The sequence below is a fragment of the Saccoglossus kowalevskii genome, chromosome 4 (genome assembly GCF_978046115.1).
Source record: "Saccoglossus kowalevskii chromosome 4, keSacKowa6.1, whole genome shotgun sequence".
Lineage (NCBI taxonomy): Eukaryota > Metazoa > Hemichordata > Enteropneusta > Harrimaniidae > Saccoglossus > Saccoglossus kowalevskii.
Genome location: NC_140644.1, coordinates 13057963 through 13077336, shown reverse-complemented (window position 1 = coordinate 13077336; position 19374 = coordinate 13057963). Strand labels below are relative to the sequence as shown.

Below are 19374 nucleotides of genomic sequence, written 5' to 3'. Positions count from 1 at the left end.
TTTGATATGGTAACCATGGAGTAACTGTTTACTCAATTAAATCAGTTTCCACCATAATATTAGATTACACACATACGCAAACATAAACTGCATGGAAGATTGCATTAGTCTTCAGCCATAGCTTGGCTATTTTGTTTTAATTGTAAACTTTTATGAAATATTTATAATATATATGTTGGACTTTGTGCAAGCTCTGTATTGTGTAGGCCCAGGTCAAATACGAGTATCCTGTAACGCTTCGTGCCTTCGGTCTCGCGTGACTTTCGTGTTCCCGTTTGTAAGATCACCTGAGGAATCGGGAACAACGGAACAACATGGCTGCAGAAGGCGATAACGATTATTTCGCCCCCTACAGGAAAGCAAATTTTTCGCAGGCGAGTGGAATGAGAGAATGTTTTGATCACTTCGACTCAGATGGGTAAGCATTTCGTTGATATTACGATACGCTTGGTTATAACCGTTTCTAATGGATGTGCGTTTGTTATTTTCGTCGAGTTTTCGAACCGACAGGCGACACTGCATTCGGCATTTGGTTGCATGTACTGGCAGTAAATCAAATCTTATTGATGTATACAGGTGATAAGGCATTTTACCCGTCTTACTGTCACTATTTTCCACCGTAAAATAATGGCTCTCCACCCCAAATCTTGTACCTGGCAGTTATCTTCTCCGTCTGTCACTGTGACAGTGTGATGAATGTACAGTGTAAACAAACCCATGCCAATGCAATATTGATAATGATATGCGATTACGTATCTGCCTGGTGCTTTTCCCTGGTTTCTAGGCTGCAGGCAGGGTATGTTTTAGCGACTGGGGGTATTACTCTTGACCCCCATATTCCAGTCGTCAAAACAGGACCTGGAGCCATGACCCGTATATCGACTCGACACATAATTATTGTTCGGTTTGTTTGTTTGTGATGCAAATTGGAGTTACGTCACCAGGCACAGCACGTACAATTATGACAAGTTTTAAAACATATGATTTTATCCATAAAATTCCAGTGACAATCGCTCATCACACCAACACTAGTACTGGTAGTAAAATGCATTGCATGTAAATCCTATGGGGTCAGGGTCATTGTTTGCATTGTATTCAGGTACAACTGAATACATCAATTGTACACAGAATGACTGGAAAAAATAAAACATGTTTATTTTTGCCTTCTTGCCCATAAAGTAAATGTAAGGGTCAGGTAGATGAGGGACCTTTGTCTGTCTGTGGCGATGTTGTTGTTTTCAATTTCATTCATGATTTATTATCAACAATGAAATAATCTTTTCTTCAAACTTTTTTATGTTGACATTTACTGTGAATTACTTAAGTATGTGGAAATCTAGCATGATGGTAATGATATTGAGTGTGGCAGTATAATTGTTAAGTACATACAATAAATAGATTAACAATTATTTTAATCCTTTCACGATTATATTATCAATCAGTCTAAAATCTTGTGTGAAAAGGTCATAAGGGACAACGTCAAAAGTTCAATGTAGGATAAAAACTTAATTCCTTTAGTTTTTTTCCCAAACCCCCCTACCCCCCACTGAAACTTAATTGATAAATATTGACCATGGCGTCAGAATACATTCACCATTAAATTCAAATTGATAATCCGACAGTAGTATGGCGTAGCAGTTGGTTGTCGAGTGGGTGTAAAAAGGCTTTACACTCGGACCAAACCATTTTCTCGTCTTGGATGTTTTTTTCTTCATTTTCTGTTATTTTTGTCCATGATTGGATAGAGAAAAAAAACGAATTACAAATACTCCAAGATTTTTTTGACTTCATTAAAAAATAAAATCGTTTTTGTAGGATAGAAACTTTTTGAGGTCAAAACCCCCCACCCCCAAACTAAAGCAAATAAGTTTTTTATCCGACATCGATCTTTTGACGTCGTCTCTAAACTAGTGAATTAAATTGTATTCAAAATTGTGTCTCATAACTCTGGCTGTCTCTGAGGTTAACATTATAATATTATACTGTATTATGTGTTTAATTTTCACTGCTAGAAATGTTTTCAATTTCAGAATTGTATAGCATTTGTGGAAGACAAAATTTTGCAAATGTCACTGAGACTCCATTTTGTGGGACCCAGAGAAATTTTCTCTGCTATAAATTCACAAGCTATAAATTCTGATTTGCGTAATTTATGAAAATGCAATTCTTGCAAAATTAAAACAATATACAGGATTTATTTAATATACTTGAACTTTAGCCTCTGCATACCTATAGTTGTTTTTCTTAACAGTCTCAAGTTACTCTCTCACTCTGACATTATTGGTAATTAACATTTAGCTTTGTATGTAAATTAAATTTCAGCCCTGAAGTGTGCCTAAATTAATTGCAGTGACCTACTCTTGAAATAAGCAGCGAACAGTACTCTGTAGTGCTCATAGAAATCTACATTTGCAAATACTGTAATCTTAGCATATACGTCCATCTTCCCACATGGAGATTTTGGGTTCAACCCCCATGGTTGACTGCACTCTCAGTAGGGGGATGTAAAATTGTCAGTCTTGTGTACTGTTTCTATCCTCAGTGCCTATAAAAGATCCAGTTGTTCCTGTCGCAGAGAGTAGTGGTTTCCATAGGGTCAACTGACGCATTAAAAGCTGCAACCTGCTTGGGCCGTCTTATAATGAGGCAACTTTTAGTTCCGCTGTTGACTTTGATTTCAATGATGTATGTGTTTAGAATTTATTTGTATATGTTGAGCAACCTTGTGAATTGCTATAGTCTGAGTGTGCTAGGGTCAAAATACTGTTTTTATAAGATCACAACAAGTAAAAAAAAAAAATTCTAAAATAGTTTACTTGAACACATTCATATCGCCCAGAAGCAGTGCGAATTTGGTGTTATTCAGATTATATAACACTGGGTAAATATAGCCTGCTATCACTGGGTAAATATAGCCTGGTAACACTGGGTAAATATAGCCTGATAACACTGGGTAAATATAGCCTGGTATCACTAGGTAAATATAGCCTGGTATCACTGGGTAAATATTGCCTGGTATCACTGGGTAAATATAGCCTGGTATCACTGGGTAAATATAGCCTGGTAACACTGGGTAAATATAGCCTGATAACACTGGGTGAATATAGCCTGGTATCACTAGGTAAATATAGCCTGGTATCACTGGGTAAATATTGCCTGGTATCACTGGGTAAATATAGCCTGGTATCACTGGGTAAATATAGCCTGGTAACACTGGGTAAATATAGCCTGGTAACACTGGGTAAATATAGCCTGTTATCACTGGGTAAATATTGCCTGGTATCACTGGGTAAATATAGCCTGGTAACACTGGGTAAATATAGCCTGGTATCACTGGGTAAATATTGCCTGGTATCACTGGGTAAATATAGCCTGGTAACACTGGGTAAATATAGCCTGGTAACACTGGGTAAATATAGCCTGGTATCACTGGGTAAATATAGCCTGGTAACACTGGGTAAAAATAGCCTGGTATCACTAGGTAAATATAGCCTGGTATCACTGGGTAAATATAGCCTGGTAACACTGGGTAAATATTGCCTGGTATCACTGGGTAAATATAGCCTGGTAACACTGGGTAAATATAGCCTGGTATCACTGGGTAAATATAGCCTTGTATCACTAGGTAAATATAGCCTGGTATCACTGGGTAAAAATAGCCTGGTATCACTGGGTAAATATAGCCTGGTATCACTGGGTAAATATAGCCTGGTATCACTGGGTAAATATAGCCTGGTAACACTGGGTAAAAATAGCCTGGTATCACTAGGTAAATATTGCCTGGTAACACTGGGTAAATATAGCCTGGTAACACTGGGTAACTATAACCTGGTATCACTGGGTAAATATAGCCTGGTAACACTGGGTAAATATTGCCTGGTATCACTGGGTAAAAATAGCCTGGTATCACTAGGTAACTATAACCTGGTATCACTGGGTAAATATAGCCTGGTAACACTGGGTAAATATTGCCTGGTATCACTGGGTAAATATAGCCTGGTATCACTGGGTAAATATAGCCTGGTAACACTGGGTAAATATAGCCTGGTATCACTGGGTAAATATTGCCTGGTATCACTGGGTAAATATAGCCTGGTAACACTGGGTAAATATAGCCTGGTAACACTGGGTAAATATAGCCTGGTATCACTGGGTAAATATAGCCTGGTATCACTAGGTAAATATAGCCTGGTAACACTGGGTAAATATAGCCTCATATCACTTGGTAAATATAGCCTGGTAACACTGGGTAAATATAGCCTGGTAACACTGGGTAAATATAGCCTGGTATCACTGGATAAATATTGCCTGGTATCACTGGGTAAATATAGCCTGGTATCACTGGGTAAATATAGCCTGGTAACACTGGGTAAATATAGCCTGGTAACACTGGGTAAATATAGCCTGGTATCACTGGGTAAATATAGCCTGGTATCACTGGGTAAATATAGCCTGGTAACACTGGGTAAATATGGCCTGGTATCACTGGGTAAATATAGCCTGGTATCACTGGGTAAATATAGCCTGGTATCACTGGGTAAATATAGCCTGGTATCACTGGGTAAATATAGCCTGGTATCACTGGGTACATATTGCCTGGTATCACTGGGTAAATATAGCCTGGTAACACTGGGTAAATATAGCCTGGTATCACCAGGTAAATATAGCCTGGTATCATTGAGTAAATATAGCCTGGTAACACTGGGTAAATATAGCCTCGTATGACTGGGCAAATATTGCCTGGCATCACTGGGTAAATATAGCCTGGTATCACTGGGTACATATTGCCTGGTATCACTGGGTAAATATAGCCTGGTAACACTGGGTAAATATAGCCTGGTATCACCAGGTAAATATAGCCTGGTATCATTGAGTAAATATAGCCTGGTAACACTGGGTAAATATAGCCTCGTATGACTGGGCAAATATTGCCTGGCATCACTGGGTAAATATAGCCTGGTAACACTGGGTAAATATAGCCTAGTGACACTGGGTAAATATAGCCTGGTATCACTTGGTAAATATAGCCTGGTAACACTGGGTAAATATGGCCTCGTATGACTGGGCAAATATAGCATGGTAACACTGGGTAAATATAGGCTGGTATCACTGGGTAAATATAGCCTGGTATGACTGGGCAAATATAGCATGGTAACACTGAGTAAATATAGGCTGGTAACACTGGGTAAATATAGCCTGGTATCACTGGGTAAATATTGCCTGGCATCACTGGGTAAATATAGCCTGGTATCACTGGGTAAATATGGCCTGGTAACACTGGATAAATATAGCCTTGTATGACTGGGTAATATAGCCTGGTATCACTGGGTAAATATAGCCTGGTAACACTGGGTAAATGTAGCCTGGTTTCACTGGGTAAATATAGCCTGATAACACTGGGTAAATATAGCATGGTATCACTGGGTTAATATAGCCTGGTATCACTGGGTAAATATAGCCTGGTATCACTGGGTAAATATAGCCTGGTATCACTGGGTAAATATAGCCTGGTAACACTGGGTAAATACAGCCTGGTATCACTGGGTAAATATAGACTGGTGTCACTAGGTAATTATACCCTGGTAACACTGGGTAAATATAGGCTGGTATCACTGGGTACATATAGCCTGGTATCACTGGGTAAATATAGCCTGGTATCACTGGGTAAATATAGCCTGGTATCACTGGGTAAATATAGCCTGGTATCACTGGGTAAATATAGCCTGGTATCACTGGGTACATATTGCCTGGTATCACTGGGTAAATATAGCCTGGTAACACTGGGTAAATATAGCCTGGTATCACCAGGTAAATATAGCCTGGTATCATTGAGTAAATATAGCCTGGTAACACTGGGTAAATATAGCCTCGTATGACTGGGCAAATATTGCCTGGCATCACTGGGTAAATATAGCCTGGTATCACTGGGTACATATTGCCTGGTATCACTGGGTAAATATAGCCTGGTAACACTGGGTAAATATAGCCTGGTATCACCAGGTAAATATAGCCTGGTATCATTGAGTAAATATAGCCTGGTAACACTGGGTAAATATAGCCTCGTATGACTGGGCAAATATTGCCTGGCATCACTGGGTAAATATAGCCTGGTAACACTGGGTAAATATAGCCTAGTGACACTGGGTAAATATAGCCTGGTATCACTTGGTAAATATAGCCTGGTAACACTGGGTAAATATGGCCTCGTATGACTGGGCAAATATAGCATGGTAACACTGGGTAAATATAGGCTGGTATCACTGGGTAAATATAGCCTGGTATGACTGGGCAAATATAGCATGGTAACACTGAGTAAATATAGGCTGGTAACACTGGGTAAATATAGCCTGGTATCACTGGGTAAATATTGCCTGGCATCACTGGGTAAATATAGCCTGGTATCACTGGGTAAATATGGCCTGGTAACACTGGATAAATATAGCCTTGTATGACTGGGTAATATAGCCTGGTATCACTGGGTAAATATAGCCTGGTAACACTGGGTAAATGTAGCCTGGTTTCACTGGGTAAATATAGCCTGATAACACTGGGTAAATATAGCATGGTATCACTGGGTTAATATAGCCTGGTATCACTGGGTAAATATAGCCTGGTATCACTGGGTAAATATAGCCTGGTATCACTGGGTAAATATAGCCTGGTAACACTGGGTAAATACAGCCTGGTATCACTGGGTAAATATAGACTGGTGTCACTAGGTAATTATACCCTGGTAACACTGGGTAAATATAGGCTGGTATCACTGGGTACATATAGCCTGGTATCACTGGGTACATATAGCCTGGTATCACTGGGTACATATAGCCTGGTGTCACTGGGTAAATATAGCATGGTAACACTGGGTTAATATAGCCTGGTATCACTGGGTTAATATAGCCTGGTATCACAGGGCAAATATAGCCTGGTATCACAGGGCAAATATAGCCTGGTAACACTGGGTAAATATAGCCTGGTATCACTGGATAAATATAGCCTGGTATCACTGGGTAAATATAGACTGGTAACACTGGGTAAATACAGCCTGATAACACTGGGTAAATATAGCCTGGTAACACTGGGTAAATATAGACTGGTGTCACTAGGTAATTATACCCTGGTATCACTGGGTACATATAGCCTGGTGTCACTGGGTAAATATAGCCTGGTATCACTGGGTACATATAGGCTGGTATCACTCGGTAACTATAACCTGGTATCACCTGGTAAATATAGCCTGGTATCACTGGGTAAATATAGCCTGGTATCACTGGGTACATATAGCCTGGTGTCACTGGGTAAATATAGCATGGTAACACTGGGTAAATATAGCCTGGTATCACTGGGTACATATAGCCTGGTATCACTGGGTAAATATAGCCTGGTATCACTGGGTACATATAGCCTGGTGTCACTGGGTAAATATAGCATGGTAACACTGGGTTAATATAGCCTGGTATCACTGGGTACATATAGGCTGGTATCACTCGGTAACTATAACCTGGTATCACCTGGTAAATATAGCCTGGTATCACTGGGTACATATAGCCTGGTGTCACTGGGTAAATATAGCCTGGTATCACTGGGTAAATATAGCCTGGTATCACTGGGTAAATATAGCCTGGTATCACTGGGTACATATAGCCTGGTGTCACTGGGTAAATATAGCATGGTAACACTGGGTTAATATAGCCTGGTATCACTGGGTTAATATAGCCTGGTATCACAGGGCAAATATAGCCTGGTATCACAGGGCAAATATAGCATGGTAAAACTGGGTAAATATAGGCTGGTATCACTCGGTAACTATAACCTGGTATCACCTGGTAAATATAGCCTGGTATCACTGGGTAAATATAGCCTGGTATCACTGGGTAAATATAGCCTGGTATCACTGGGTAAATATAGCCTGGTATCACTGGGTAAATATATTGTTGTTCACACTAATTACCTGTCTTGGGGTTGGTAATTTTAATCAGATAAGCTTTATCCTTTAACTCTTTAACACATCAACTGGTAACACTGTTGTATACATGTACCATTAAATTGGTTATCTACTGAGGTTTTCAGCAATGTGTTTATCACAATATTTTCACAGTGATGGACTTCTAGACGCAGAAGAGTTTGGTAAACTATGTGCATCATTATTTATAAGGAATCATGGTGGTCGATATCAGTTAACAGAAGAACAAGTCATAGATTTGATAGAACAATTGGATGAGAATAAGGTGATTTGCCACTATTACACTATAGGTCTCACACCACTATTACACTATAGGTCTCACACCACTATTACACTATAGGTCTCACACCACTATTACACTATAGGTCTCACACCACTATTACACTATAGGTTTCACACCACTATTACACTATAGGTCTCACACCACTATTACACTATAGGTCTCACACCACTATTACACTATAGGTCTCCCACCACTATTACACTATAGGTCTCCCACCACTATTACACTATAGGTCTCACACCACTATTACACTATAGGTCTCACACCACTATTACACTATAGGTCTCACACCACTATTACACTATAGGTCTCACACCACTATTACACTATAGGTCTCACACCACTATTACACTATAGGTCTCACACCACTATTACACTATAGGTCTCACACCACTATTACACTATAGGTCTCACACCACTATTACACTATAGGTCTCACACCACTATTACACTATAGGTCTCGCACCACTATTACACTATAGGTCTCACACCACTATTACACTATAGGTCTTACACCACTATTACACTATAGGTCTCACACCACTATTACACTATAGGTCTCACACCACTATTACACTATAGGTCTCGCACCACTATTACACTATAGGTCTCGCACCACTATTACACTATAGGTTTAACAAATTATGCTCTAGATATTAATTGTTGCAATATTTATTCTTATTATTAGTATTTATTTACTCCTTGATCTGCATAGTAATTATTAGCTTTTAATCTTTCTATTGTTAGGATGGTAAAATTAGTTTACAAGAATTTAAAGCCTGTTGGAGGTATTGGTTCAAGCAGGTAAGACATGGAACTGTAGGGGGCGCTATTAAGTAATGGGTCTTTTCTGCTCAAGATCAGACTTGACTTGAGAGAATACTTACACCATGCAAATGTGAATTAGTCTTATTACTAAGTTGAAGATAATGCTATATTGATTTATATTTAATCTGAGAAATAGAATAATTTTTGGATGTCCATGTGTTCAGTTAATGCATCCTTCTAAAACACTTTGTATAAAGTTGGTAGAATAGTAATTTCTTTTGTATACCTGTATGTTTTCTATTTGAACCCCCTAAAAAGATTGCACACATGACCAGCTGTTGATGCAAGCCATTTTTTTGCTCCGCTGTCAACTTTGTCAAGCGGAGCTTATCATATGAGTGATTGTCCGTCGTCGTCCGTGTCAATGTTTTACTTTTTTGACTTCTTCTTGAAAACTACAAGCCTGAATGCTTTGATAGTTGGTTTATATGTACCTTGGGTAGACTTCTCTCAGATTCGTTCATTTCATGATGATATCTTCAATTCTCTAATTTTGGTAAATATTTTTGTAATTTTTGGTAAAAAGTGATATTTTCGACTTGTTGTTAAAAACCCAATTGCTTTGATATTACATATATAGGTACTACATGTGGACCTCTCTCAGATTTGTTCATTTTGTAATGATACATGTATCTTCAATTCTATAATTTTAGTAAATATTTTTGTCATTTTTGGTAAAATGTGATATTTTCAACTTCTTGTTAAAAACCGCAAGTCCAATTAATTTGATATTACATATATAGGTACTACATGTGGTCCTCTCTCAGATTTGTTCATTTCGTGGTGATATCTTTAATTATCTAATTTTGAAGATTATTTTTGGTAAAAAGTGATATTTTTGAATTCTTGTTGAAAACAGTAAGTCCTGTTGTTTTCTTTAATTGCAATGTGCATTGCTAACAGCGGAGCTATCTCAGCCGACAGGCTGCTTGTTTTATTTATTCATTATTGTGGATGCTGGTTGCCATTTTGTTTTATGTGTGTGTGTGTCGTTTAATGTCCTGTAGTTTGTAAATAAATTGCAATTGCCGCTTGTACACTTATACATACATTGTAACATCTCGTCTGGTGTATGTCTTACTTAACCAGGTAGAGCCTCAATCAATATAACAATGCATCAATATATGCATGTCAGATCTTACAAGAGATAAACTCCCAAGCTTTGCTGAAGTTTGAAAGCAATCCTTTTCTATGAGTGTCAATTTAATTTCTAAACACTAGTGTCACAGAACATGGTTTACGTTTGGATAAGTTTTATTGCGTCATCAGAAAATATTATTGTTGTATACAGAAACACAAAACACACATATTATAGGTGTTGTGAATAAGCATGGACATATGACATATCAAAAACGATATGAGATAAACACTAATTATGGTATTTCCTTACACTCACTGATTTGCATTAGAATTTCTAGAAATGTAGTTTTATCTTTCAGTTTTGTGACCATCTCGCAATCTCTTCAATCTCCATTGCATATCACACTCATGCATACCCAGTATACATTTTATAAATCCTTGTCAATATATATTCATGATTGTTTTGTCTTCCATGCAGATTCTTTCACCGGTATCAGCATTAATTATTATTGATGTACAAAATGATTTTATCAGTGGATCGCTGGCTTTAAAACATTGCCCTTCGGGTCAGGATGCAGAGGAAGTTGTGCCGGTTATTAATAAATTGCTAGATGAAGTTAACTTTGATGTTGTTGTCTACACACGTGATTGGCATCCTGCTGACCACATATCGTTTGCAGAAAATGCTAAACACAGAGAAATGGACCATTCCTCATTGGTGAGTTTCTAATCTCTACCTCTAGAGGGCATACTATATGTATTGGTTATAATTTTTATAATTCACTTGTCATAATAGATAAAGTAAGTTTAAATTTCATGTAAACAAACTTTGTATTTCACACGGATTGTATATTGTAAACTGCTTTGATTTTGTGTGAGACAAATTGCACAGGTTTTTTGAGTTGGGAAAAGTTATAACATTGTGTAACTGTCATAATTTCTCCAGGTTTTTTTCTAGAAAAAAACTGCAAGAGGGAGCACTGCAATTCAGTGGCGCCACCAAGTGGGGGAGATAGGGTTCCCCCTACCAGGGTGTGGAGTTTTTGATAATTCTAAGTTAAAATGGAGCATTCTATGGCTTCCTTGGGGTCAAAATTACTACCAGACAGGTCACAGTTGACGACTGTGGCCACATGTAATTTTATGGTTGCTAGAGGATCTGCTGCCCATTGTAAGGCATGGCGATGGCATGAGGGCGCTGCGTTCCTGTTCCCTTGTTTAAAAAAATCCCTGGGTCCTATGAAATTGTGTCTCTACGAATGCCATAAAACCATGAAAATTAAGCGGTTTGCAGTATGTTGATATGGGATCCGTAGCACAAATTGCATGCATTTTTGTTTGTTTGAATATTTTGATCTGGTTCATTTCATGACATGGCCTTATTCTTAGAAATATGTTTGATTGACATGTATGTGAAATGTGCTCACTTCTAATGTTCACAAAGTACAAGACCATACCATGCATGGTTGTGAAAATCTTACAAATCTTTTCGGTTCTGCATATATTTTGCAGGTAAGTTCTGAAGATGCCAAACTTTTTGATGTTGTTAGATTTGCTGGACCACCAGTAACTGAACAGAAACTATGGCCAACACATTGTGTTCAGAACTCAGTTGGAGCAGAGTATCATAAAGACTTAAAAGTGAGTATTACAATACCTTTATGCTTGGCATGAGCCGCAGATAATAACACTATGTTACAAATGATCAAAGAGACAACCATTTTCTCTGAATTTATTTACCAATAATCAATCCTTAATGATGAACAGTGTTTATTCAAGGCTTGTACATCACATAGACATCAAGGACAGTTTCCATGAAAGCGAGTTGGTGTCCTTTGATATCCCTATATTATTCCTATAATACAATTATATCGATTTTACTTTTTGAAATTAGGTGATCTCACAACTTTGAAGCTCAAGCCCTGATTATTGAACGTATGATACTTATAATAAATAAGTCTTGTGTTTAAAATGCATTTACACTCTTTCCTACATTGGAAATCTAAAATCACATTCATAACCCGTTCCCTAGTTTACATCTGACTCTACAACAACACAGTATTTAAAATAAAGTCATGTCACTGTATCAGATAGTTACGTAAAAATACTTTTTATTTTTGTTGACATGTTTTAATCTCTCACAAAATTATGACAACCACATTTGCAAATTCAGGAACAAATTGTATCGAATTAAAGTTTTCAAAGTATGCTCTTAGTTAGTACTAGATTGCATTAAACTTTACTGCTCGTTCCTTTGTGCATATTTTGTGGAATTTTTGTGATAACTTCATAGTATTCTCAGTAAAACTCTCTATCATAATGTATATATAACAATGACTATGGGTACACTTGCATTACACAGATTTGATGTCATAAATATTAATTTGAACAAATTGCATTCATGTTCTTTTGTTGTCAAGGTAACATATTGACTGGTTCCCAAGACAGACAATTCTTTTATCAAACTATGCTAATTGGAGAGGATTAGTAGACTCTCCCCCTTGTGATTATAAAAACAATATCACCAGGTGTTCTGATATTTTCAAAAGCGAACATCTATGCTTTTTCACCGCCTGGCAACCACAACCCGTGAATACAACAATCAAAAACTGTAATTTGGGCTAATTGTTGAGAATCCCCCTGAACAGTGTAACAAGATTACAACTATGATTGCTCCAAATTGAGTTTGTGCTGTTAGCTTGAATTTGGTTGTTTTCACTGGCTTTTCGACTGGCGTTCCACAGCAGCAAAACATGGTGCATTGGTGATCATATTAGCAACATTGAATCTTCAAGAATAATTCTAAAGTCTGTGAGTGTTGTTTCGGGTACCATTATAAACTAAAGATGGTATGACATTTTGGGAAACAATCACATATTGGGCAGTTTATAATCAGATAATTACATGTACATAAATATTAGCACACAGTCTAAGAGGTCATGACGAATAACTTAGCTTGTGCTAAGAAAACATGTCTGAACATGTAGCAGAGGCTAAGAAACACTAAGTATGGATTAAATCTGGCCTCTTTTTAGCTCCGCTGTCGACTTTGTCGAGCGGAGCTTATCATATGAGTGATTAACCGTCGTCGTCCGGTGTCTGTCGTCCGTGTCAATGTTTTACTTGTTCGACTTCTTCTTGAAAACTACAAGCCTGAATGCTTTGATACTTGGTGTATATGTACCTTGGGTAGACCTCTCTGAGATTTGTTCATTTCATGATCATATCTTCAATTCTCTAATTTTGGTGAATATTTTTGGCATTTTTGGTAAAAAGTGATATTTTCGACTTCTTGTTAAAAACCGCAATTCCAATTGCTTTGATATTACATATATAGGTACTACATGTGGACCTCTCTCAGATTTGTTCATTTTGTAATGATATCTTCAATTCTCTAATTTTGGTGAATATTTTTGTCATTTTTGGTAAAAAGTGATATTTTCAACTTCTTGTTAAAAACCGCAAGTCCAATTGCTTTGATATTACATATATAGGTACTACATGTGGACCTCTCTCAGATTTGTTAATTTTGTAATGATATCTTTAATTCTCTAATTTTGGTGAATATTTTTGTCATTTTTGGTAAAAAGTGATATTTTCGACTTCTTGTTAAAAACCACAAGTCCAATTGCTTTGATATTACATACCAGTATATAGGTACTACATGTGAACCACTCTCAAATTTGTTCATTTCATGATGATATCTTCAATTCTCTAATTTTGATGAATATTTTTATTATTTTTGGTAAAAAGTGATATTTTCAACTTCTTGTTAAAAACCGCAAGTCCAATTGCTTTGATATTACATATATAGGTACTACATGTGGATCTCTCTCAGATTTGTTCATTTTGTAATGATATCTTCAATTCTCTAATTTTGATGAATATTTTTGTCATTTTTGGTAAAAAGTGATATTTTCTTCTTGTTAAAAACCACAATCATTTATGGTGAAAAATGATATTTTTGAATTCTTGTTGAAAACAGCAAGTCCCATTGTATTGATACTATGCATATTGTTCATTTTCTAATGATATCTTCTGTTCTTTAATTGAAATGTGCATTGCTAACAGCGGAGCTATCTCAGCCGAGAGGCTGCTTGTTTTAAGACTTGGTCCAGATCATTAGTACAGGCTAACAAAGTATGTGTGAACACTTATCTCAGGCTTAGCTCAGGCTTAGCTCAGGCTTAGCTCAGGCTTAGCTCAGGCTTAGCTCAGGCTTCCTCAGGCTTAGCTCAGGCTAAGTACCCAAACACCATTGTATTCAATGTTAATTTGGAAGATCTACTATTATATTCATAATTATTTATTTAGGTATACTGTTTCCGACATGGCAATCAACACAAGCACACTTATAGATATTGTTCTCAAGAAAAAATGAACTGACAATGACTTCCTGTTATTCTGCAATCTGCACATTAATATCAAATAAATTTGTGAAACTGTAATCTTCTTTGTAATAAAAAATTAATAATAATAAGAATATATTTTTGGTATTTATTTCAGATTGTAGACAATTCATTTAACATCTCAAAAGGAAGCCATTCAAACATTGACAGTTACTCTGCATTTTGGGACAATATGAAATTATCACAAACACCTCTCGCAAAAGAACTTGGTAAAAGAAATGTCACTGATGTATATTTGTGTGGCCTTGCTTTTGACATATGTGTCAGTTTCACATCTATTGACGCTGCAGAGCATGGATTTCGTACAACGGTTATTGAAGACGCCTGCCGCAGTGTAGATTGTACTGATGCTTTAAAAATGAAGAATAAAATGAAAGAAGCCGGATGTGTGATTGTCAATTCACAACATGTAAGTAAATCTATAAAGCAAGGTACAGTGTTTATAGTATGTTAGTCTCACAACACGGGAGTAGTGGGGTCTATCCCCCAGCTGAGTGTTCATTCAACACTGTAAAATATAATTAAATAGCTACATGCCATTTTAGCAAATTTGACTCCATGCATGAATTAACAGAATCTTAATTTAGCTTAAAGTGTTAACAATCTCATTGTGAAAATTTTTTTTTTTTTATTTAGGAACATCTTGAATTACCAAAATTACAGATTAGCTAGAATAGCTCAAATATTGTTAACAGAAAACAAGAAATAAGATAAGCGATATAAGCACTCCTATAACTTCAAACCTTTGATCAAGATCTGAAGCCAATAAAATATTACGTCAGTTAGTCCAAAGTTATCAAAACAAAAATAATGCAAAAATACATAACAGGCAAAACTTTGCATTCACATTTTGAAAGGAAAGTTGTACTAAAAAATATATATTCTGTATTTGACATACAATTCATTCGACAAAATGTCTTTGTTTATATATAAATTTTGAAAATAAAAATTCATATTTTTATGATTCACTTTTCAGCTAGCTAGTAGCTCGTTCTGTTTTATTTTATTTATTCTACAGTGAGTACAACAATGTGAAATTCTTTTTAAAATGGCTACAGTTGTGACGAAACGTGAATGAGTTAATTTGTTGTTGATAAACAATAGTTTTAATACCCATAATTCATGTTTTGAATTTATACAGGTTAACTCAAATCAAAATATTATTCAAAGTTATTCAGATATTTTAGTTTAAAAACAAATACCTCATCTCAGTAAAAAAGTGCTGTGTTTAGATGTGAACAGAACAATAAAACATGCAAGATAACAGAAAATACAGAAGTATTTTGTACAGGTATCTCTGTCAAAAATTAATCAATTACTGAGACAAATATGAACTTCCTCAGTATATTCATTGTGCATTTCTGTATTATTTGAAAAGTAAAAAGAGCCCTCTAGGAATAACTATCAAGTTTAGCTTATGCTTTGTTTGAAAATCAGCTTCAGCCTTGAAGTATGTATCATGTTTCTAACAATAGTTAGTTGGTGTGGAGTGGATAGAGAAGTCAACAGTAATGTTGTCTCCTGAGAATCTACATTCCCATTACATTTTCCTGTGTATTTTCAGAACACTTTTAAAAGTGTTCAACTTAGCTCATAATCAGAGATATATATTACATACATGAATAATCCCTGTTTCAGTTCTAAAACATGACAATGCATATTCATATAAAAACAAACTATGATAAAGGAAATAATATTATATAACAAATGGCAAGGTTACCAGAGTTTAACTATGTTTATGGATTTGTATTTTCAGACAAAATTTTGCAAAAGTCACTTGCATCGTATTGAATCCAAATGTAAACCACTGCAAAATGGGGCACACAAAAACATCTATGTTTGTTTATCCCATTTTGATGTGAATGGATGGTTTCGTTTGTGAAAGCATCATTGATGAGGGAAATAGTGTTACAAGCTGATATTTTCAATCGTTGTGAAAGTCAATAATTAGTTCTTGTACAAATTCAATTAATTTATTGTCAAATGTATGCCTTTTTGATGGTACTTTATAAATATACAAGTATTTGATTGTATTGTATTGATTCAATCAGTATTTATATTTAATTGTCTTTAGTCCGGCACTTGACCTGGTTATGTTAATGTATAGTGGGATGTTTACCTACAACTAAGTTTAAAAAACAGTACAGGAATGGTGAAAAAACAGTAAATTTGGACCAACAATAAAAATATACATATAATGTTACATAATCAGAGATTTTTTAGGAAAATTTTCTTTTTCTCATTTTACTTCCTATCGCTACCTTAAAGTGTAACAGAATTGGGACAATTGACTTTTTTTGTGTGCAAAATTTATTTATAAACAACATTATGAAAAAAAATCAAGTGAAAAGGGTATATAAATTGGGTAAACAGTCAATGATATTCCGAAATCGCGCCACGCCCCCCTCTCCTATCACCTTCGAGTTTTTTCGGCATTACGAGTGTAACCGAAATGGCGCCACCAACGGGAGCATAAAGCATGAGCTAGCTAGCAGACAGGATTGTTTATCATTTTCCATACGCACGCGTTTCGTAAACATATACAACGAGTTACCAAGATCGAGAATTCTTACGAGTTACCATCATATACAACGAGTTACCACGATCGTTTTCATGGGGAAACGCTGTGTTGTTGGCGGGTGTAGTAACACACACGGCGATCGCGTAAGTCTTTATGGGTTCCCAAAAGATTCGAATTTATGACATCAGTGGACCAAAGCCGTCAAGAACACCAGGAAACATTGGGATGGACCTTCTCCATATACCGTTATTTGCAGTGTCCATTTTACGCCCGAATCATTTGTTGATCCACCATCTGGATTCGTTATGAATTATTTGGGTTTCAGGAATAACTGTGTAAATAACCAGAAGAAGAATATTTTCCATGTAGAATATGAATATTAATTTGCTTGAAAAGTTTAGAATGTATTCATGTTATTATGCCAGAGTCGAAATAACTAGATCGATCGTGGAACAACAACAACAAAACACAAAATGGCGATTGGAAAATGTAAGCACTGGACGCATTCACCGTTCACGTACTTTGTGTCTTTACATGATTTCTTCAGAAGATCAAGAAACTGAAAATTGCACACTGATATGTGTTTAGAATTTGGATGAACAAAAGACAGAAACTGGAAACCAAGCCGGTCACGATGTTCAAACTCTGTGTCACGGTCATTTTGGGAAGGTACACGATCACCCACATCGCGTACTTTTCTTGCAGGTTCAAACCTGTATGGGCCAATTTGTTCCTGGCACTCTAAAACAAAATCGTGACATCTCTCATTGTCATCATACTCTTCGATTTCATAACTCTCGTCAGACGATAACATAAACTCCGTGTCGCTTTCCGAGCACTGCATACGTATAGCGGCCATTGTGAGACGATGACAAGTTCCCCCCGTGACGTCACAAAGTACCCTTGTATGCTAATTAGGTACTCTAGTTGGAGCCTCGCTCTGAGTCGACCAAGAAACTGAACGTGGGCGTGTCCTTATCCAGAACATTATTATTGATCGTTTACTTAATTTATGTACATTTTTCACTTGATTTTTTTTCATAATGTTTTTATAAATAAATTTTGCACACAAAAAAAGTCAATTGTCCCAATTCAGTTACACTTTAAATCAATTTGGTAAGTAATATATCTCTATGTTCAATTCAGGTTCCCGATATGGTAAATGTCAATGATCGCAGACCAGACCTTGGTTACCAAGCTGCTATCAATGTTGCCGTGGCAAAGAAAATCATCAATGCATAATGACCAAAAGAAGAGCATATAAACGAATCTGTTAAAATGAACAGTACCGGTAACAATCAATAACATTTAAAATAAAGACCTGCTTATTCTCTTCTGTACATATACAGCTTCAGTGAATTTGTATGGAAAAGCTGATATTTTAGCAGGTTTCAGTCAATGTCATTTCTCTTATTTTTGTTAATTAAAACATAGCCTTTCTAATATAGAATCAAAGTTTTGTAAATTTGATTATTTGTGATTCCCAGTTCAGTTTTAAAGCATTCCAGACGTAATTGATGTTGTGGTTGTCATAGCATTCTAGTTGTAATTGATATTGTGGTTGCCATAGCAATCTAGTCGTAACTAATATTGTGGTTGTCATAGCAATCTAGTTGTAATTGATATTGTGGTTGTCATAGCAATCTAGTTGTAATTGATATTGTGGTTACCATAGCATTCTATCTTCGTTTTAGTTTTTGTGTCATCCACTATATCTATTTTCTGCAATGAACGATATAATTATTGTAAATCAAAATACTTTGACAGCACTTATAGAATATTGACATAAGAGACCCTGGCTTATTTATGACATATAAATATTGACCAAATCCAAAGAAGACTTCAATGTGACATATAAATATTGACCTTATCTAGAGAAGACTTCAATGTGACATATAAATATTGATCTAATTTAGAAAAGACTTCAGTGTGACATATAAATATTGATCTAATTTAGAAAAGACTTCAGTGTGACATATAAATATTGACCTAATCTAGAGAAGACTTCAGTGTGACATATAAATATTGACCTTAGAGAAGACTTCAGTGTGACATATACATATTGACCTAATCTAGAGAAGACTTCAATGTGACATATAAATATTGACCTAATCTAGAGAAGACTTCAGTGTGACATATAAATATTGATCTAATCTAGAAAATACTTCAGTGTGACATATAAATATTGATCTAATTTAGAAAAGACTTCAGTGTGACATATACATATTGACCTTATCTAGAGAAGACTTCAGTGTGACATATTAATATTGACCTAATCTAGAAAAGACTTCAA

General features: G+C 36.1%; 1 protein-coding gene across 1 annotated transcript; it reads left to right on the top strand.

Moving 5' to 3' along the window:
• Positions 1–290: 290 nt before the first annotated feature.
• On the top strand, positions 291–18536 carry LOC100374320 (uncharacterized). The gene is made up of 7 exons (XM_085497801.1): positions 291–418; positions 8096–8225; positions 8991–9047; positions 10630–10869; positions 11664–11792; positions 14658–14969; positions 18228–18536. Exons 1-7 carry the CDS (start codon positions 315–317, stop codon positions 18321–18323), a joined length of 1068 nt encoding a protein of 355 aa, XP_085353927.1. The 5' UTR covers positions 291–314; the 3' UTR covers positions 18324–18536.
• Positions 18537–19374: the final 838 nt, after the last annotated feature.